General features: G+C 35.3%; 1 protein-coding gene and 1 non-coding gene across 2 annotated transcripts in view; one reads left to right on the top strand and one right to left on the bottom strand.

Annotated features, from left to right (window-relative positions):
- LOC129682002 (E3 SUMO-protein ligase RanBP2) overlaps positions 1-21624 on the bottom strand; it is a 55039-nt gene that overhangs the window by 25978 nt on the left and 7437 nt on the right. The window contains exons 3-18 of the mRNA XM_055614228.1: positions 20880-20991; positions 19293-19445; positions 16915-17145; positions 16269-16414; positions 15372-15564; positions 12647-12734; positions 11257-11466; positions 9015-9196; positions 8751-8926; positions 8486-8609; positions 7583-7744; positions 7220-7357; positions 6985-7131; positions 5428-5607; positions 5252-5335; positions 2528-2663 (exon numbers count right to left, since the gene is read on the bottom strand). Of these exons, the coding sequence (XP_055470203.1) occupies positions 2528-2663; positions 5252-5335; positions 5428-5607; positions 6985-7131; positions 7220-7357; positions 7583-7744; positions 8486-8609; positions 8751-8926; positions 9015-9196; positions 11257-11466; positions 12647-12734; positions 15372-15564; positions 16269-16414; positions 16915-17145; positions 19293-19445; positions 20880-20991 (2462 nt within the window). The remainder of the gene's footprint in view (positions 1-2527; positions 2664-5251; positions 5336-5427; positions 5608-6984; positions 7132-7219; positions 7358-7582; positions 7745-8485; positions 8610-8750; positions 8927-9014; positions 9197-11256; positions 11467-12646; positions 12735-15371; positions 15565-16268; positions 16415-16914; positions 17146-19292; positions 19446-20879; positions 20992-21624) is intronic.
- On the top strand, positions 7892-7998 carry LOC129682902 (U6 spliceosomal RNA). Its single transcript, XR_008721068.1, has one exon. It is a non-coding gene; the product is annotated as a U6 spliceosomal RNA (small nuclear RNA).

Genomic DNA, 21624 nt, shown 5'->3' with positions numbered 1-21624 from the left:
AAATCATTTTATGTATACAAAAAGAATGGTCAAAAGGAGAATGTTCCAAAATGTTAAGACTATGCGTTCAGGGGCTAGAGAGATGGGTCTTCAGATAAGAACACTGACTGCCCTTCCAGTACCAGGTTGAATTCCCTGCATCCACATGATAGATCATAATTAAATCCAGTTCCAGAGGATCCAACATCATCTTCTGGCCTCATGCACTAGGCACACGCACAACACAGACATACATGCAGACAAAACACCCACGTGCATGAAACAAACAAATAAAAAATGTACAGACTGTTTTTAAAGGATAGCTTTTAGTTTTCTTTACACTGTTCAGAATTTCCAAGGATGTTTATTTCTTTATCTTTATCTTCATTTTTAAAAGACAAGAACTCATCTGTCTATGAACACAGATGGAAAATAAGCTGCCAATAAGTTTATGACCCTGTCAACAAGCAAATGAAATTTTTCTTCACTATAAAACAAGGATGTACTTGCCAGTTATCACAATTCCTTGCCATTACAAGAATGAGAGGATATGAATATTGTTTATATGCTTATATGACACCAAAAGGATCCTTTTTGCCTTTACACAGAAGAACTGGAAACAGTAACCAAAGAAATGCTAAAGTACCCACCGCACACAAGCACTAACCAACTCTACAGGTTGTCAGCCTATTCTCCCCTATTGCCCTGCAGACAATGCCCAGGGGTTTTAAGCAAGCAATATCTGACTGAGCTCTAAACATATACTTATCTGTGTAAGATATGACACTTAAACTTAACTTCAGAAAACTCTGCTAACACTTAGAATCACTGTAAGAAGAGATCAGAGTAAGTTTCTTAAATGTGGCTCTATGAACCGGAACACAAATGTGCTTTTTTAAACCAGATCTCATTCTAACCTTCCTGATTTGAAAGCAAGTAGAAAACAGCATGCATTTCAGGGAATAGTGGCTCCACACCTTCAACCCACCCTTCAAAAAAAAAGACAGGAGGATCATTTTAACCTTGAAGGCAGTTTTGCGCTACATCATGGGTTCTAATCTAGCCTGGGCTACAAAGATGCTGTAAAAACAAAAGAACAAAATAATCAATATACTTATTGATACTAGTTAAGTATCTCTTGCCCAAAATTTTTGGTGCCAAAGGTGTGTTTCAGGTTTCTCGAATAGTTGCATATACATAAAAATGTTTTAAGAATAGAAAGTAAATAACACTAAATTCATTCATGTTTCATAAATTCATCCAATACATATCCTGAAGGTCTGTGAATTTGTTTCTGAGACAGGGCCTTACTATGAAGGACAAACTGGCTTAGACTTATGATCTTCCTGCCTCAGTATCTTGAGCACTGGATTACAAGTACATCTGCCATCATACCCTGCCTGACAATTTCACACAGCATTGTCAATGAATCTATATTTTGAGAGCAACCTGTCATATGAGGGTATGGTATAGGATATTTTCACTATGACACATCTACTAATAACTAGCTGTATAGTAAGTAATAATGGATAAACTAACCCTTCTAAAGCTATTTCTTCATCTATAAAACTGAGTTACCAAAAGTATTTACACCCTGTTACTGTGTTAAAATTACATACAAAATGTATTTTTGCAGTCAACCCACAATAAACACTATTAGTAACCTTAGCTCATAAGTGTTTACTAAACTTGAAAGTTTACATTTACTAAACTACTAGCACATACATAAATGCTCATAATAATTATGTGAAGTAAGTATCATTCTCCATATTTTAGGGGTAAGTTAAAATGTGAAAAAGAATAACTTATTATGGAGCTCATGCCTATAATCTCAGCATTTTGGAGGAAGATGCAGGTGAATGAATTTCTATAAATAGTTAAGAGAAAGATATAGATATAGACTGATATGATAAATATACACACACACACATACATACAGATATACATGATAGATACATAAATAGGTAAACTATATAGTAAATAAAGAGCAAGAGAACAACTCATTATGAGTTTTCCTGTAAATTATCATGTTTCAAAAAGAGCTGGAGAAATGACTCTGAAATTAAAGGGTAGGCTCACAATCAAAATAAATGAATTAACTTCTTGTCTCTCTAAATAGCATCAAAATAATTCGAGAGGTCTAAGTTTTTATTTATTAGGCACCTCTTAGTATGTAACTATACTGGTTAACATGTTTCAACTTATGAAACATTTCACAGTTAGCTTAATGTAAGTAAATAGACATAAGTAAAAAGATTTAGCGTTAATGTATTTAGATTTAGTTAAGACTTGTTTCTTATTGAATTTCTAAAATTTTCAGTATATCAAAAACAGTATTTTGGCAAAAATGTAAGTAGACATGTTTAACCACAGAGAAGTTAAATTCACAAGTTACCTATTTAAATGGGGGAGAACTGAGCTGGGGCAGAACACCTATCTAGCAAGCACAAGACTCCAAATTTGTCTCAGTAATACAAAAAAGGGAAAAAAAAATTTTAAAGAAGTATTATTTTATTGGAATCTAGGGGTTGCTCAGCTGCCAGCTCACCAGTTAGTGGAGCTCCGTGAAAAGTTTGTGACCCCTGATATCCATCAGGACCTGGGTCTTGTCCATAATGTTCTGAAGGCCAACGATGCGAGGATGCAGAGTTATTGCTATTCAGCTTCAATTCCTGCATTTCTTTCTATTAAAAAAAAAAAAAAAGAATGTAAAACATTTAATTACATAATGCTAGAAAGTCTCAGCAAACACTTTACAAATATTTTAGACTTAAGTGCTTAGTGGTATCTTTTAGACTATACTTTCCACTGGAACCTGAATGCTGAGACATGACTCATTAATTTGTTAAAAATCTGTCTACCTGTCCACTTTAACTGTACCCCAAAGAACTCCCTAAATCTCACTCCACTTCCATTCCATATTTACTTACATTAATCTTCATAAAATTTAGTCCCCCAAAACACTTAACCATTCAAAAAACTAAGACCTACAAATGAAACTTCTTTTCCTGACAATCACAAGCACTTTGAGCTATCTACTCAGCTTATTAGGTTTTCTCCTCACACTGATAAATTTTCCTGATTGTTTGGACTACTCAACACTGAAAATCATTTCTTAACCACATGGGAGGTAGCCAATTTCCAAGGTAGTGACAAATTACTCAGCAGCAACTGAAAACAGTATCTGCTCAGAATTTATCATGTATACATTCTTAGTCATACCATGTTGTTAGTAAACAACATAACTCATATCTGAAATAGACAGATCATAGATATAGACAGATGCAGGAAAAAATAGAACTGATATCTGATCCAGATCAGACTTCAAAATTTTTTTATACCAACTCTCTCCTGCCAGACAATATGGCAGACACACTACTGCTTTTTTTTTTTTTCTTTTCTTTTCTTCAAATCAGGATTTCCTAGTGTAGCCTTGGCTGTCCTAGACTTGCTTAGTAGACCAGATGACGTGTCAATTTTGAACCAGCTTCAAAATTCTCTGCCTAGGCATCCAAACAAATGAAATCAGGAAAAAAAAAAAAAAAAAAAAACCTAGTATACCTGCTTTCTGGTTCTAAAGTGCTTCATTTGGAATTATAGCTCACACACATAATCCCAGCACAAGGGAAAGTTAGGCAGGAAAACTGCCACAAGTTTCAGGCCTTCTTGTACTATAAAAATGTCTCAAACACATAAACAAATAAATACAAGTGTTTCAAATATCTCCTTACCTCAATTTTCAAGTTAAAAATAGTTCCCACTCATCTACCTCTTCAATTCTGCATAGATGCTGTACATCCATATGTAAGAAACTCTAAGAAATGATGGGGTATCTGACCCATAGTTCTAACCCTGATCTACAATATAATAATCATTAATATTAAAAGTACTGAGGAGATGACTTGTTCTATAAAGTGACTGCTGTATAAGCATGAAGATCTGAGTTCAGACTCTGGTGTCCACATAAAAGCTGGGTTTGGTGGTGTGAACCAAAAATCCTAGAGAATTCCTAGAGCTCACTGGCCAATAAATCTACCCAATTGGTAAATTCCACCTACAATGAGAATAAGACAAAATAGAAATTAACAGAAAACATATGCACCTGCATGTATACATTTTTTTAAAAGTACTTTTTAAAGAACCAGAAAATATGATAACTGGTTTCAACAATTCTCAAACTTTACAAAAAAAAAAAAAAAGAAAAAAAGAAATCAATTTGTCCAAAACAGTAACTGGACTCAGAACTCAGTGTAGCACCCAGTCTTGCAGGCTCACAAAATAATGTTCCACCACATTTCCACAGAAAATAATGCTGAATGACTGAAACCTGCATGTTGAAAGAAACTTTGTGTTATCATGATTTATTTAACAAAAAATAATTGTACAAATTCAAAACTTCATTATTTAACCAGTTTTCAAAACCAAACACTGCTGGATCATACATACCATAATAATCACCACCTAGCAAAATCTACTTAGTATATATAGTATTAGGTATAGGAATAATTTAGTTCTTGGCTAAAAAGGATGAAAAAAAAAATCTGTATTTATAATTCTAAAATAAAAACTCGTTAAATGCTACACTATTGTTAAGCCAGTCATATTAAAAGTATTTAAACAGAAAAACAAGCTCAGACAACTTTTCAATTCCTAATGATAAACTTAACATACTTTATCAATAGCCATGATGAGAAATAAATAAACAGAAAAAGGTATGATAGTGAGTAGTAGTACAAGTTACTCATATGTGGATAACAGGAACCATATGTTTTAGGTAAAATGTTTTATCTTAAAAGTTTCACATATCTTGGGAGGGAATGAGGAAGGAGTCTACAGCTGGGATACAAAGTGAGTAAAATATAATTAATGTAAAAAAAATAAAAATTTAATTAAAAAAAGTTTCACATCTTGTGGAGAAAGATGTTTAAGTAATTTAGAAAATATGGCTAAAAGTCAACAGATCTAATGCAAAACATGATATACAACTGATTCTATAGAGTATATCAAGAGCACATTTTGATAAACTGTAAGAAAAAAATAAAAACAAAAAAAGAAAAACTGGACATTGTGGCACACGCCTTTAATTTCAGCACTAAGGAGAGACAGAAGCAGAAGCAGGTGGATTTCTGAGTTCAATATCAGACTGGTCTTCAAAGCAAGCTCCAGGAGAGCCAGGGCTACACAGAAAACTGTCTTGAAAAACCAAAGAAAGGAAATGATTAGAGAAAGAATATTAGCATAAGAGTTCCATTTAGCCAAATGAAGTAGCTACCTTAATGGCCTCTACTTGCTGGCAGATCATTTTCAGTAAAGAATTTTGATCTTCTGCCCATCGAGGAGGAGTTTTTGGAGAATACTAAAATATAAACATATAAACAAATGTTAAAAATGTTTATAACATTTAGGAAAAACTGTCACAGTGCAATAACTTGTTTCTTTCCTACTTGCCTTGTAACTTTTACTTGGTGATAGAGAATATTTGGTAGGAGATGGTGTAGAATGTTTTATCTCTGAATCTGTACTTCGCAAGCAACCATTTTTATAAAGAGTACCTCCTTCACTGTAGTCTTCAAGTTCCTGCATAACTGAGTTCAGCATCTCTTTTACAGACTCAAGGGGAACGGGCAACTGAAAATAAAAGGCTTTAGTTTGCAAAAAAAAAAAAAAAAAGAAAAAAGAAAAGAAAAACAAAAACAAAAAAAAAAATCCAAAATAACTTACAAATAAAGGCTTCTATTTTATTAAATTGTTCACCTTTTTCTCACTTCTTTATTTGAGATAGGATCTCAATTTGTAGACCAGGGTATCAGCCTTTCAAGTATGAAGACTACCAGGACATTTTAGCAAACATTTTACTATAAGTTATACATATAAAAGCATTATAAAATCTGAAGTCTAAGTTGTTTCTATTATCTTAAGTCACAGTAATAAAGAAAAGTAAACTCAGGAAGCTCCTAAGTTACCCATTCTTACCATTACCATTCTCCTAAGTTACCCATAAACAGTTACCCATTCTTCTAAGATATTTTGAATAGAGTGAAATACAGATACAGAAATACACCAGATGATATAATCCTAATCTAAGAGCAGCAATACAGTTAATAAATGAAATTCTCAAAAGGCAGGCTAAACATAAAACCAGTATGAATGTGAAACTGCTGAAAGCTAGTCCACAGGAAATAAGAAAAAAAAAATCTGATTTCACGTCAAAAAAATTCGTTAAGAACTAGTCCTTGGGGCTAGAAAGATAGCTCAGTGGTTAAGAGCACCATCTGCTCTTTCAAAGGACGGGTTCGATTCCTAGCACCCACATGGCAGCTCACAACTGTCTGTAATGCCCATTTTAAGGGCTCTGACACCTTCACACTAATGCCATAAAATAAAAATTAAATAAATTTTTAAAAGCTGTATTAAAAAAGAGAACTAATCCTCACGTTATTATACTCATTTTGATTACATGACAAAATGACAAAATGATTTATCTTAGAAACCAGTATGTACCTAAAATACCACAGTTTTATTTTTGTTTGTATATGTGTGCATGTGCGCATGTGTGGTACAGATATTTATGTGCACGGCAGGAATATGAGCACATGTTTGCATGTGGAAGACAGAGTTTTCCTTGATCACTCTCCACCTTATATACGGAAGCATGGTCTCTCGCTAAACCTAGAGCTTGAGTAGTCTAACTAGAAAGCTTACTCAAGGGATCTCCTGTCATGGCCTCCTGAATATTGGAATGATAGGTGGGTGGTTATGACCACCCTCACCCTTGCACAGCAATCTCCCCAGCCCCAACTGCCAATTTCTGTTGTTCTTTCAAGATATACCAAACCTGAGATAAGGAGACTAAACATTCATACATATTTACTACACAAAAATCCCTGATACATCTACCATAAGAAATATGGTAGGAGGAATACTGAAAGATTTCAGAGCTGCCAAAATATAAAACCTGAGCACTTATCAACAATACTGAACTTCAGACAACAGCCAGCAACTTACTTTCTGAACCACAGAAATATTTGAATCACTGTCATCTAAAATCTTTATCAGGTAGTCCCTAGTCTTTCTCAGATAATTTTTGCATTCTTCCTGTTCTTCAGGAGATAGGGCATCATTTTCAATGTCTTCTGCTTTCCTGTGAAAAATCTACACAAAATACAATTAGATTTTTAAAGCAAGCAAGCAAGCAAGCAAACAAACAAACAAAACTCAGTTCAATTTTCACACCACTTACCAGTGCAAGATTCCAATAAGAAACAACATTTTTAATAGATTCAAAAGCAGTCATGGCATCTTCTATATTTCCATTAACAGCATCCAATATAGCAAAAGTTATGTGTGCATCTTCTTCATATTCACCAATTTCAGATGCCTAAATATGTTTAATAACTGTTAGTAAAAACTGCTTAAAACACAAAATTTCAAAAATTGTATTTTATCTAAAGAAAATTAACATTTCATTACAGTAATAATTTTTGTCAGTTACATGATTTAGAAAAAACCACTTTCATAAAATATCAAGACAATTTGCTTACGTAGTAATTTTTATATGTGTATAGAGTACATATGCAATCAATTCATTAGCATTCACTATTACCTGAATATCCACACTATGAAAATGTTTGAACAGGGGATCGATAGGCTCAGGAATACTATTCTTCTTTCTGATCATCTTGAACAATGGTAAAACTTTCCTCCAATAATGAACACTTCTGCCTATGTATTCCCGTTGATCATAAAAGGAATTAAGACTGCTGCCCTAAAATAAAAGGTAAGAAGTCCACAACTTTACAAATAGTTTAAAGAAACTGAAAAAAATTTCAAATCAAAATTAAATTGAATAAAAGAAAAGTTATTAACTGCCTCTACTAATGAGGCAGCCCAATCTATTTTTAAAAGTTGCCATGTGCTCACTTTGGCAGCACATATACTAAAATTGGAACGATACAGAGAAGATTAGCATGGCCCCTGTGCAAAGATGACACACAAATTCGTGAAGCGTTCCACACTTTTAAAGTGAATAAACTGTAATTAATAAAATTAAAAATAAAATATATCTTTAAAAAAAGTTGCTATTTTTAAGGTGGGTATGGTGACTCACAACTGTAATCTTAATACTTGGGATGAAGAGGCAAGTGGGTTGGTATATGTTCAAGGTCATCCTTGGCCACCCGAGGTTCAAGAACACCCAAGGCTAAAGACCACCCCAGGCTATGTGAAACTCTGTATCACATTTCCTCTATAATTCAACCCCCTGCAAAAAAAAAAAAAAAAAAAAAAAAAAAAAAACCTGCCATTTTTAGATAACCAAATTCTGACCCTGAAAGTAACACTTTGGTCAAACAGCTAAACATCTATATCTAATCTGATATGTAGCACACACAAGTACTAGTATTTTTACTAATTGCTTCTGTGTAATTGCATTAAATTTATTATGGAAAAACTTTTGTTCAAGGCAATATTCTTTAAAAAAAAAAAATTCAGACTTCAATTAACTCACTGTTTTCTGAAGACACTGTGCCCAATGCACAAGTAGAGCAGGTTGAAGGCCGTGCTTGTCCTGGCCTCTCAGAGTGTTTATTTCACGCTGAACTAGAAGTCGCAATTTTGCTGAGGTTCCAGGTCTAAAAAAGTTTAATAGAACTACTTTAAAGAAATGCAGTTCAACACTTACATATATATTACTTTAAACCTTCACATGAGAATTAAACCACTAATAAAGCTCAGGTCATAAGCTAAAGGATTATTACTGGTTTACTACTTACACTGCCTTTCTATGAATCAGAGTACAAACAGCATCCCACCAGGACTTCTGTCTTTCTGTACAAAGCTGTCTGCACACAGGAAATGGCAAACACAGTGGCTGATAGAAAGTGTGGTGAGAATTACATTTCTCCTTTAATTGTAAGTGACTGGTATATATAACTCCAAGCAAGAACACCTGGTTTGTTTAAAAAAAAAAAAAAAAAAATTTAGAAAAACAAATTATGAAGACTCAAAATATGTAATTAATTATAATGACTGCTTACTTCAAGATCTAAAATGCATATTGATTCTGGTGCATTTGTTTCAAGCCTCGAAGTTTCCTGAGGCAAATGGTGGAAGAGCTGTTTTAGCCATTTTCTAATTGCTGGTAAAGCAGGCAATGAATTCCACTGTAAGCCAAGCCAGGTAAGATGCTGAAGACTACCATTATGTGCTCGAACAGCACCTGAAACAGAAGTGACCATGTATGGTTGGTACATTGTCTCTGGGTCTATAATTTACCAAAATAAAGAATTAAACTAACATAAAATTTAATTACAAAACTGCTTTTTTGTTTCAAAACTGAGAAACAGAAAAGCAAACATTTCACATTTTTATTTCATGCACTCATACTTTATAAATTTTTTCTTTGTTTTTTTTTTTTTTTGGCAGAGTTCTCTGTGTAGCCCTGTGGGTCCTGGAATTCATTCCATGGCCTTGAATTCAAGAGATCAATCTGCCCTGCCTCTTAAGTGCTGGGATTAAAGGCATGCGCCACAACATCCAGCTATACTTTATGAATTTTTTAAACAGGTGTAAATGAGAAAGTTTTTTCTAGGCCATCTGAAAAGACTCTTCAAGAAAAAATAAGAAAAAAAAAACAAACTAAACTTAAAAGATAAACAATAAAATCCAAGCACTCAGGAGGCGGAAGTGGAGGCAGAGGCAGGCCAGCCTGGTCTACAAAGCAGAGTTCCATGACAGCCAGGGCTACCCAGAAAAACTGTCTCAAAAACCAAACAAAAACAAAAAATAAAACAAACCCGACAGAGAACAATAATGCCTACTTTGCAAACATTTTTCAAAAGATTTTTCTTTCAATAAGGAGTCATTAAATAACAATGGTATACTGTTCTATTAACTAATGAGCATAATAAAAAAACGTTTTCTTCTACAAAAGTTTTAATACTGAAAAGCTAATGGGCTCCTGGAAGTAAAAAAGCCCAACTTTTCTAGAAATGCTGGCATTTTGGCAATCTGCAAGAAACAGGTAGTGCTTTTCTGTCTCTGTAGTTTCATTTTAAAAAATGAATTCTAAAAAATGTACTGTCTATCAATGAAGTTCTCTCACACTCTTTCCTTTTGTGATCATCACTGCCCATCTGAAAGGATGAAGTAGTTCAGGTTTTACAAGGACACTAAAAAGGTCAGCAGACTGGCAAAGTGGTCCAGGTTTACAGGAATAGGTCATCTTCATTGAGTGGGTACAGCAAGAAAAGGCTAATGGCACACCTGTCAAAACAGGCATTCACCCCAGCAGGTGGCTGTCACTGAACTAAAACAGAACAAAAAACAAAAAAAACCTAGAACATAAAGCCAATTCTCACTAAGTAGAAAAGAACAAGGCCAAACACAAGGAAGAAAACAACTGAGAAGGTGCAAGAATATAAGAATCAATCTTACATGCAACTTTCATTAAAACCTGGTTAAATAAGGCCAGGCATGGTAGGGTACACTTTTAATCCCAGCATTGGGAGGCAAAGGAAAGTGGGTCTCCGAGTTCACAGCCATCATTGTCTACCTAGCTAATTCCAGGCCAGGAGAGGCAAGAATACATAGTGAGACACTGCCTCCAAAAAAACAAAAAAAAACACCTGTAAATAAATTCAATGCTGAATACAAAGTACAAACAAATGATATATAGATATATACATATATGCAAGATAGAAAATTCACAAAACATATATAAATATAAATATTTTACCAGGCAGTGGTAGTACACACTTTTAATTCCAGCACTCATGAGGTGGATACACAGAGAAACCCTATCTTGAAAAGCCAAAAATAACCTGGGTGCGGTGGCACACTCCTGTGGTCCCAGCAGAGACAAGTGGATCTCTGCGAGTTCAAGGCCAGCCTGGACTACAAAGCGAGTCCAGGACAGCCAAGGCTATACAGAGAAACCCTGTCTCAAAAAACACAAAACACAGAAGACAAAAATAGTGGCTCCCAGCCCTAGGAAGGCAGAGACAGGTGGATCTCTGTTGAGTTCGAGGCCAGACAATGAGTCCAGGCCAGCCAGGGCTCTGTTACACGTAGAAACAAAAATAAGATTAGACAGACTGATAGATACATATAGACAGACAGATTTCAAAGAAAAAATGTGTCATCTACACTCACACTCTTTAACTTCCATCTCCTGCCAAAATAGACATGGAAAAAATCCAGTAAAATATTAAGACTGTTGAGCTTTTCTGGTATAAATGGATGATGATGAAGAACATTTCCTTGAAAGCTGCAACTTACCAGTATCATATCTAGTCAAGTCATCAGGGTCTGGTACTTGTCCATCAAGGTTTCCAATATCATCATTACCAAGGAAGGATCTATCCTTGGATGACTGACTGGAAAACAGAGCATCACAGAGAGCAGACTGGCCACTTTTATTAGCAAAAGACTCTACAACTTCCTTCAAAAAGTCTTGCTTGCCACGACTTAAGTTTAATAACATATGCCCTGAAAAACAAATTATTTCCATCATTTTATGTTGAAACACCAATTTTACTTACTAGTGTCTCTTAATAATTTCATTGAGATGACCAAGAAGGAAATAAATGATTGTATCAGACCCTCATCTTCCAATATGCAAATCACCGCTGCACAACAAAAATGGTACTTCATAAAAAACAAACAAAATACAGGTTTCACAATATGTGTGTCTACATAAAGTAAAACGGGGGGGGGGCAAAATGCATAAAAAATGCCAAAGGTATTGCATTTTAGATAGAAAAATGTAGGATTTAAGTGACCCTCTGAAAAACAGCAAGACCAAGCCCTAAAGCTCTGATCTGATGTCCTGTTGACTAAAATTGGCTTTTCAGATTCTTTGCTGCTTTTAAACAGCTCTATGGAAGTATCTATTTCTAGGTCTACTGACAGAAATATTTTATTCTACAAGTACGGGGTAAGAATTTGTTTTAAGCCACTACTTGGATTAAGTACTATTACATATTATGCCATGGATGGACCCTGAAAAATATACTATGGGAAATACAGTCATCATCACCACCACCCACCCATACACATTTTATAAATTCCATTTAGGCAATCAGAGACTCCGTTCCTAAAGAGCAGTGTTTACAAACAGTACTGTTCACTATGGAAATGTTTTTACACACTCAAGACAGATGATCTTGCACCTAGACAGAAATTATCTCCACTAGGAAGCAAACAAAATTAAGTAGGTAAATAAATCTTAATAAAAAAGAAATAAAAAGAAAAAAAGAAAAGAAAAAAATTGCCATGGGGACTGGGGATTTAGCTCAGTAGTAGCATGCTTGCAAAGCAAGTACAAGGTCCTAGAGTCAGCCCTCAGACCTACCGCCCAGGGTGAGGTGTTAAAAAAGATGTTTTACTTTTTTTTTTTTTTTTTAATTCCAGTCATCCTTAATACCTTTGGCAAAACATGAATAAAATATGGCAAAAATGAGTAAGTAATTATGGAAGATTATCTCTGGATACTAAAGATTATCTCTAGATACCTAAGAAGCCTAATCAAAGTTTTAGTCTGGGGTAGCAAGATGACTCAGCTGTTAAGAGCACTTGGCACCAAGCCTAAGGACTGATACAAACACAAATAAATATTTAACCCCAAGTTTTTACCATTTCAAGATTTAATCAATTAAAATATTATTACCTGACTGGCTAAGACGATCATGGGCCATCATTTCCAGCAGATTTTGTCCAGCTTCTCCTTTTATTAACTTAACCCTTGGTCTTGGAACCTGACAATTTTAGAACAGAAAAAATCTAATTCAATGATATCCTTATTTCCAACTGTCAGATGTTCCTTTCCAGACTATTTTTAAATAATGGTCAGTTACTGATTAAACTTAATCGGAAAACAGCTGGCAAGCAAAAAATTTATATGATCTATTAAAAAAAATCAAGAACAAAAAAACCCCAAAACAGTACAGAGGCTTTTTTTTTCTTCTTCAAGACAGGGTTACTCTGTATATCACTGCTGCCCCAGAACTCACTTTGTAGACCAGGCTGGCCTCGAAATCAAAGATCCACCTGCATCTCTCTCCCAAGTGCTAGGATTAAAGGCATGTACCACCATGTCTAGCACAAAGAGTAATTAGTAGCCAGGCATAGTGGTGCATGCCTTTGATCCCAGCACTCCAGGAAGCAGCAGCGGGCAGATTGCTCTGAGTTCAAGACCACAATTCATAGTCTACAAATCACGGTCCTGGAAAGTACCCTTCACACTACCAAAGGGAAAAGGTAAGCACCAACCCAGCCACAAACCTTTCAATCTACAATGGTGACTTGCCTGAAAGTGCAGCTGAGAGTGGTGGTGCACACCTTTACCCCAGGCACTTCTGAGGCAGAGGACAGCCAAGACTACATATAAGAGAAAATCTGTCTTGGAAAAAAAAAAAAAAAAAAGATACACTGTTGCAATAGTGTCACAAAGCTTGTGGAAGTAACCCACCAATAACTGCTTTGATTTAAGGTCCACTCCATGAGATGAAACCTACAACTAATGCTGCCTGAGTGGCCAAGAACCTGAAACAAAATAGGTCAGTGACCTAGAGAAAAAAGTACTACTGTTCTGCTAAAGGAAATGTTGCAAAGACTCCTAACATCATTCTGCTACACTCATAAATCCTTACGTGGCACAAGTAACATTAGAGAAGCTTGTCTCCTGTACCAGATGAGAACAAATATAGAGACCCACAACCAGACAATATGTAGAAGATGAAAAAACTAAGAATACTCAATCCTAAAAAAGAAATGTCTCCATCAAATTCCTCCCCTCAGATCTCAGAACTCTGCAAAGGAGGCAAAAAGAGTGTAAGACCCAGATGTGAAGGAAACTAAGGAATCAAGGCCTTCTTAGTTGCACATAACAACTCACAGAGACTGTGACTCATGCACAGGACCTGTATGGGTTTGCACCACATGGGGTACTAGAGCTAAAAGTGGGGAAACATCCCATTCCTAAGCCAGAAACTATATCCAATTGATTGCCACTTGCAATCAATTCCTCCAAGGAATCTCACCAGAGGAACAACCACTTAAGGGTAGGCCCTGTGCCCAGCAGTAGGTACAAAACGAACAAGGGCATCTTTGGACGTTCTTTGTCTCATAATGTTGAGTCAGGAAAGTTTTTTGTCTCTTTTTTTTCTACCTTACAGTTCTTTTGCACATATATCATGGCTTCTAGTTTGGGACTCCTAAGTGTGCAAACATGTACACCAATACATATATATAGCCTTTTTCATCATGTGTTTTCTTTGGCTCTTTTTTGTTTGGTTTTTATCATATTCCAATTTGTATGTTCATATTTTACCTTACTATTATTCCTTAGATGCCTATTTTGTTTTTCTATTAAAGACAGAAAGATGTATGGATCAAAATGGAAAGGAAGATAGGGAGGAACTGAGAGGAGGAGGAGGAGGAAAAAGAGAGCTAACTGTAATCAGAATGTATTATAAGAAAAGTACTTTTGGCCTGGAGAGATGGCTCAGAGGTTAAGAACACTGGCTGTTCTCCCAAAGGTCCTGCCTGAATTCAATTCCCAGCAACCACATGGTGGCTCATAACCATCTAATGAGATTTGGTGCTCTCTTATGGAGTGCAGGCAGTACACTGTATAGATAATAAATAAATAAATCTTAAAAGAAAAACTTTTAATAAAAGAAAAAAGAAATTGTCAAAAGGAACAGAGACAGATGGAGAGAGGGAAGGGAGGGGTGAAAGGAGAGGAAGAAAAAAGAAAGGACCAAAAGGAGGAGAGGAGAAAGAGAAATGACAGGAAAGAGAAGAGAAAGAGGTGGAAAGAGAAAGAGGAGGGATAGAGAGAGAAGAGAAAGTGGAGGAAGGAGGGAAGGATATCTAGCCCATATATAACTTTGAATCAAGCTTAACTTACATTTACAATTTCATCTTTAGGGGTTAAAGAGATGGTTCAGTGGTTAAGAGCACTAGCTGCTCTTCCAGAGGACCTGGGTTCAATTCCCAGCACCGACATAGCAGCTCTCAACTGTATGTAACTCTAGTTCCCAGGGATGACACCCTCATTTAGACATACATGTAAGTAAAACACCAATGCACATGAAATAAAATTGTTAACAATAATAACTATAATAAATAAATTTTCATCTTTAATACATGGCCAAGCTGAAAGATACAAGGCTTCAAAAACAAGCTCAATATACACTGTCATAAGAATATTATCAACACACCTATCTCACCACCCTAAACTTTATGTTCACCTTGTTATAGTTAATTATCAATCTAATTTTCATCTTAATTTTAACACAATGCTTAACATTTTATTCACATATCTCTATGACAAATACAATAAAGTCTTTTTGAAATGACAACTGCATCTGAAACTGGAAAAGGCTTACCTGAAATGCTATCAGATAGCACAATGCAGCCAGCTCAGAAAGAGCTCGCCACTGGATGTCACTATGCTGACCCATCTTCAAAAGCAGAGAGCCAACATGCATGTAGAAATGTCCTTTCGTTTCTAGAAAAGTAGCTGACAGCTCATCATTTCCACCCACAGAAGACTTCACAGATTGAAGAACACTATCAAAACTGTAAAATGAAAAGAGTAAACAGGTACTCCAAACCTACCACACTGTGTCTAATCAGTTTCATTATTTAATTCAAACCAAAATTACTACGGCCTATTTTAAACTTCATCTTCCACATTCATATTCTTATTCATAGATAAAGCATCCTAGTGGTTAATCACAGATCACACAGCTGATGGAAATTTTCATCCAGCAGTTACTTCAATCTTAAACACATGCTACAAGAATATCTTTCTCGAAAATAGCTATTAATCATTAAAAAAAGTCAAATTAAGATTTTGATAAAATGTGAATATTCATATTCAATAGTAATTTTAAAAGGTGAACTGTAACAATCTTCTAGGGATGGCAATACAGCTTAGAGGGTAAAGGCATTTATAGTCAAGCCTAATGAGTTCATTCCCCAGGACCAACAAAATGAAAGGAGAGAACTCCTGTACTCTCTGAAGTCCACACCTACACCATTGCATGTGACACCACATACATAAAGAATATAATTTAAAAATTAAAAAAAAATACTCTTTAAAAATAAGTTGCATACAATTATGTAATTCTCCTAATAACAGTAAAAGTAATTTTTCTCCAAGTGTTTTAGTGTATTAACTATAGGTAAATTAGAGGAATGCTAATAATGGTATAGAGAAACCTGTATCAATTATTACAAAAAAAAAAAATCATTTAGCAAACCCTCTAAAATCAGCATACCTTTCCAGTAGTTCTCTACTTTCCTGCACATCTCTGGTGGAAAGTGTAAGCAGCATAAGGTTAGAATAGGCTAGAAGTAAGTCTTTATTGGTTGCTCTCCAAGTACTTTTATCAGAATCCAAACACTGCAGAGACTCCAGATATTCCTGTTTTTTTTTTTTTAGAAAAACACAGTAAATTATAAAAACTAACAGATTCTGAGAAACTGACCACTGTGTGCCTACAAATTCCTTGGCCCATTCTTATTAGAACTGTGTGAAATGAGCCTTATAAATAAAAATAGTAAATATGCATACACATACACAGAGCAAATCATAGATGTGTTGTACACTAACCTTATAAATATGCCTAATATAAAACACATATACTCCGAACTCATTTTTTCAATTTATGCATTTAAATTGGGCTTGAAGAAGCTGGAAAGATGTCTCAGAGGTAAAGAGCACTGACTCTTCCTCCAAAGGCCCTGAGTTCAATTCCCAGCAACTACATGGTGGCTCACAACAATCTACAGTGAAATATGGTACCCTCTTCTAGCCTGCAGGCATAAAATGAGCTTGACAAAAGTTTCATTTTATAGTTGTGCCTTATCAATGAAAGAAATTTAAATGTCAGAAAACACTGTAGAGAAATAGCTTTCACCTACCTTAAGAGTCTGTACAACACATGAATTCCACTCTAAACTTGAACGTAAAGCTATGTTCTTCTCTGCCTCATGGCAGTGTGCCACAGCATCCTTCAATCTTTTATTTGAACGATATAGTTCTACTAGTCGGATATTCACATGAACATCATCAGGTCTTGCGTAAAGTTCTGACTGAATCAAGTCAAAAAGTTTATTCCATCCATCTTCACCTTTGCAATCTAAAAGCTGTTCCTATTTGGGAGAAAAGTCATTAAATGTTGAGTAATATCTACACAATTTTAAATAAGCTATTGGTGCATGGACAAACTTCCACTATAACTAGGAGGAAGCAGCATCCTACATGTTACCTTCTTCAGAGTTATTTGCAGATGTTAACAGCTTATGTGCAAAGTAGCATCCAGCTACTACAGTGGCTATGATTGCCCACATTCACATCAGAGACTAGAATGACGCTTAACATCCCTATACACCTGTCACCACCAAAAGCCCAGGACTACCCAATCAATCAATCCATACTACCTGGATCCTCACCTTCATTATGTTCTCTATCTCACAGAATGTGACTCAATCCCTCAAGCCCAGTGTCTCACACTGTTCTGCTATCCTCAACATCTTCTCAAAGCAATTTCCCCTCTTGATCTTAAATGACAGTGATTGCTATCATGTCACAAGAGCCCTCACCAGCTCTGCATAACAGCTTCCTCTTGCAGCCTATACACACATACAATTATTTGTTCACTCCCCACTATCACCTCCAAATCACATTTCCCATACTTTTTATAATTCTACGGGGAGTAACTTTTTCATCCCTAATAGCTACCACTGTAATTAGCAAATGAAATATAACACCATTTAGGTAGCTCAGGTGTTCTTTAATCATCTCATAACTTCACTTCCAAAATCAGATATTCATCATTAAAATGAGTCTTCAAAATCTATATTCCATCATACCATTTAACAAGTGTTAAAACTTGTAAAGACATATATAAGCTAAATGAAGTGCTTTGAATTCAAGCACTCGGGAGACAGAGGCAGGTAAATCTGAGTCTGAGGCCAGCCTGGTCTAAGGTGAGTTCTAGAACAGCCAGGGCTACACAGAGAAACTCTGTCGCAAATAATAATAATATAGGGCTGGAGAAACGGCTCAGAGGTCAACAGTGTTGGCTGCTCTTCCAAAGTTCCTGAGTTCAATTCCCAGCAACCATACAGTGGCTCATTACCATCTATAGTGAGATCTGGTGCCATCTTTTGGCATGCAAGCACACATGCAAGCAGAATACTGTATCGATAAGAAATAAATGTTTAAAAATAATAAAATAAAAATAAAGATTATAATAGCATAAAAACATAAACAGACATAAAGATAAATAAAAACATATCAATTTATAGTTCATTTAATCCTGTACATGCCTAATAATGTATACATATATCTATATATATGAAATATTTTCTCCAAGAGTTATTTAGTGAGCTGTTTTACTCAAAGAAGGATAGCAAGAACTACCTTTAATCGTAGTACTCTGGAGGCCTAGGCAGGGGGAGCATGAGTTTGGAGCCAGTCTACAATACATAAACAAGACTGTTAACTATCAAAAACAAAAACAAAAAAACCTAATAGTCTGGGTATGGTAATGCTCTCTTATAATCCCAGAACTAGATGCCAGCCTGGACTTCCCTCAAACAAACCATACAAACAAAAAAAGTAACATGAATTTTTTAACATTTTTAGTAATTGTTTTGAATAAACTGCATTTTTATTTCTTATTTAAAAGCCTCACACTTCCAGTTTTTAAAACACATTTCTGTCTGTTATTTTGAGATAGCGTGCCATTACACAGCCTTGGATAGCTTAAAACTTCCTACATTATGTTACACCAGGCTGGGCGTGGAGATATACCTCTGTTTCCCAAGTGGCTAGAACTAAAGGCATGCACTACCATGACAGGCTACAACACAGTTATAATAGTTCTAAGCTTTTGTCGTGTAGGTAACTATCTAATGAAGCAAAAATTATATGCCAGACAGAACTTCATTTACACCTTAGCTACACACACACACACACACACACACACACACAAAACTGATACAAAATGATACAATCTACCATACCACCTACTCTGTACATAACTATGAATTGTAAACTCACTAAAATATTATTTCCGAGAAATTAACTGAGACATCATTTGAAAAGTATTATGCTGCCTAGTAAGACAACACTCAGAAACGTTTTAAAGAAATTACTTAAATTTTTAAAGAAAAATTTAATGAATGTGTTCCTCTGTTAAGTTTGCTATTGAGAAGTATTTAAGCTTCAAAATATTAAAACTTATTAAATCTTGGTTTTCTCTGTCCATCTGTTGCTTGGTTTGAGACTTTACCTTTAGCTTATAAATGACAGGACTTCCTGGAAAAAGTTTGGCTGCTCTTTCAACCCAGTACTTTGCTCTTCCATCGGTCACATCATTTTTACAAAGCAACTCTGCAATCTTCAACACAAGATCCTTTTGCGTTGGGTTTAATTCCACTGAACGCTGGTATCAGGAAAAATAATACCAAAAATTTAAATTGCATACATGTATAAGTACATATAATCATCAAAAACATTACTGTACATATTAAATATCTTCCTTCCTATTTCTCTTTCAAATTTAAATTATGTGTACAAGCGCGCGCGCGCACACACACGGTAGGTACACAAAGAGACCAAAAGGGGATTTGAGATAACCTAAAACTAGAATTATAGGCAGTTGTGAGCTGTCCACGTGGGTGATAGGAACCAAACTCAATAAGAATAGTAAGCAATAGTAAGTTTTTTCCAAAACAGGGTTTCTCTGTATAGCCTTGGCTGTCTTAGATTTACTTGTAGACCAAGCTGCCCTGGAACTCACAGAGATCCATCTGCATCTGCCTCTGCCTCTGCATCTGCATCTGCCTCTGCCTCTCAGCTGGGATTACAAGCATGCACCACCAGGCCCAACTATAGTAAGTGCTCTTAACCTGAGCCACCTCTCCAGCCTCTAAAAATCCTATTCCTAAATGATGTTATTTTAAAGCCATTAAAGCATCAGTTTTTTTTTTTTTTTTTTTTTTTTTTTTTTTTATAAAGTAGGTATGATATCGCACACCTTTAATCTCAGCACTCAGGAGGCAGAGGCAAGGGGATCTTTGAGTTCAAGGCCAGCCTGGTCTACAGAGCAAATTCTAGGACAGCTAAAAATTTTTTGCAAAAGCAAATCACATTATTTTGTGCTGCTTAGAAAATTTTAAAAGAATGAATGAAATCATTGTCTCTGACCATTTTTGGCTTTTTCTTAAATTACAATTTTATTTATCTTAATCCAGGACTGTAGTTGCTCTTGTGCCATGGCACACCAAAGTCATAGGACAACCCCCTCTTTCCACCTTGTAGGTTGCAGAAATCAAACTCAGATGGTCAGCACTTAGGGATACTGAGGCAGGCTGATCTCTGTAAGGTCCAGGCCAGCCCAGTCTACAAGGCAAGTCCAAATCTACACAGAGAAACCCTGTCTCAAAACAAACAAAAAAAAAAAACAAATACAGCAAAATTGAAACAAAACAAAACAAAACAAAAACACAGGGTTTATCTGTGTATACCTTTGGCTGTGGCTAAGTTTTGATAATATTAATGCTTGTTTTTACTACATTGGTAAAATGCCTATGAATTACTTATTACATACCATGGGTATCACCAGTAAAGGCTATGCAAAGGTTGTACCTTTTTTTTTTTTTTTTTAATATGTACGAGTTTTTAGCCTGCATGTATATCTATGCACCACATGTGTAGCAGGAAGGCCAGAAGATGTCAGATCCCTCTGAACTGGAATTACAAATGGCTGTAAACCACCATGTGGTGCTGAGAATAAAACCCAGCTCCTCTGGACGAGCAACCTGATCTGAACTGCAAAGCCATCACTCCAGCCCCACATAGGTTGTATTATAATTACCTTATAACATTCAACAGCTTTGTCTGTATTTTCTTCAACTTCATAAAGAAGACCCAAAAACCTGTGGGCTTTAGGGTCCCTCTCTTGCACATTAATATATGTAGAAATGTATCTGTTTTAAAATACAAAAATAATAGATTAATGTAAACATTAAAATAATTTAAAATGCAAAAACAATCTTCAGATTATTTACAACTAGACTTAAATACTGACAGAAGAGCTCATCCTAAAAAAAAAAAAAAAAGTACATCCTAAGCCAGGCAAAATTATTTTATTGTGATTTAATTACTGGCTATCATTACTTATTTAACATGAGTCTAAAAATATTAATTGCAAAGTATTTAATAATCATACAGTGCTAACGACATATTTACTCATTTTACTATTTTATTCAAGATTTATTTACTTTTATTTTATATGTATCTAAGTGCCAGCATAAAGTATGTGTGTCACAATGGTGCCTGGTGCCCATGGAGACCAGAAGGCAGCACCAGATCTCCTTGAGCTGGAATTACAGGGATTTATAAGACACCATGTCCTCCGCAAGAGCAGCTGAGCACTCTTCATCACTAAGCCATACTTCCAGCCCCTCATTTTACTAGAAAGTGCTATATTTGCCAAATGATTTTTCTATCTTTACTGGTAAGAAAGGAACATGTAAATTCTTCCTGATCACATTTAGTAAAGCACTGAAGAGTTTCACATAAAAATATGCAAAATGATTATAATCTACAAACAATAAATG

The sequence above is a fragment of the Psammomys obesus genome, unplaced genomic scaffold, assembly GCF_907164565.1.
Source record: "Psammomys obesus unplaced genomic scaffold, mPsaObe1.curated_primary_1811, whole genome shotgun sequence".
Lineage (NCBI taxonomy): Eukaryota > Metazoa > Chordata > Mammalia > Rodentia > Muridae > Psammomys > Psammomys obesus.
The sequence above is the reverse complement of the archived record's forward strand: the minus strand, read 5'-3'. Positions and strand labels throughout refer to the sequence as shown.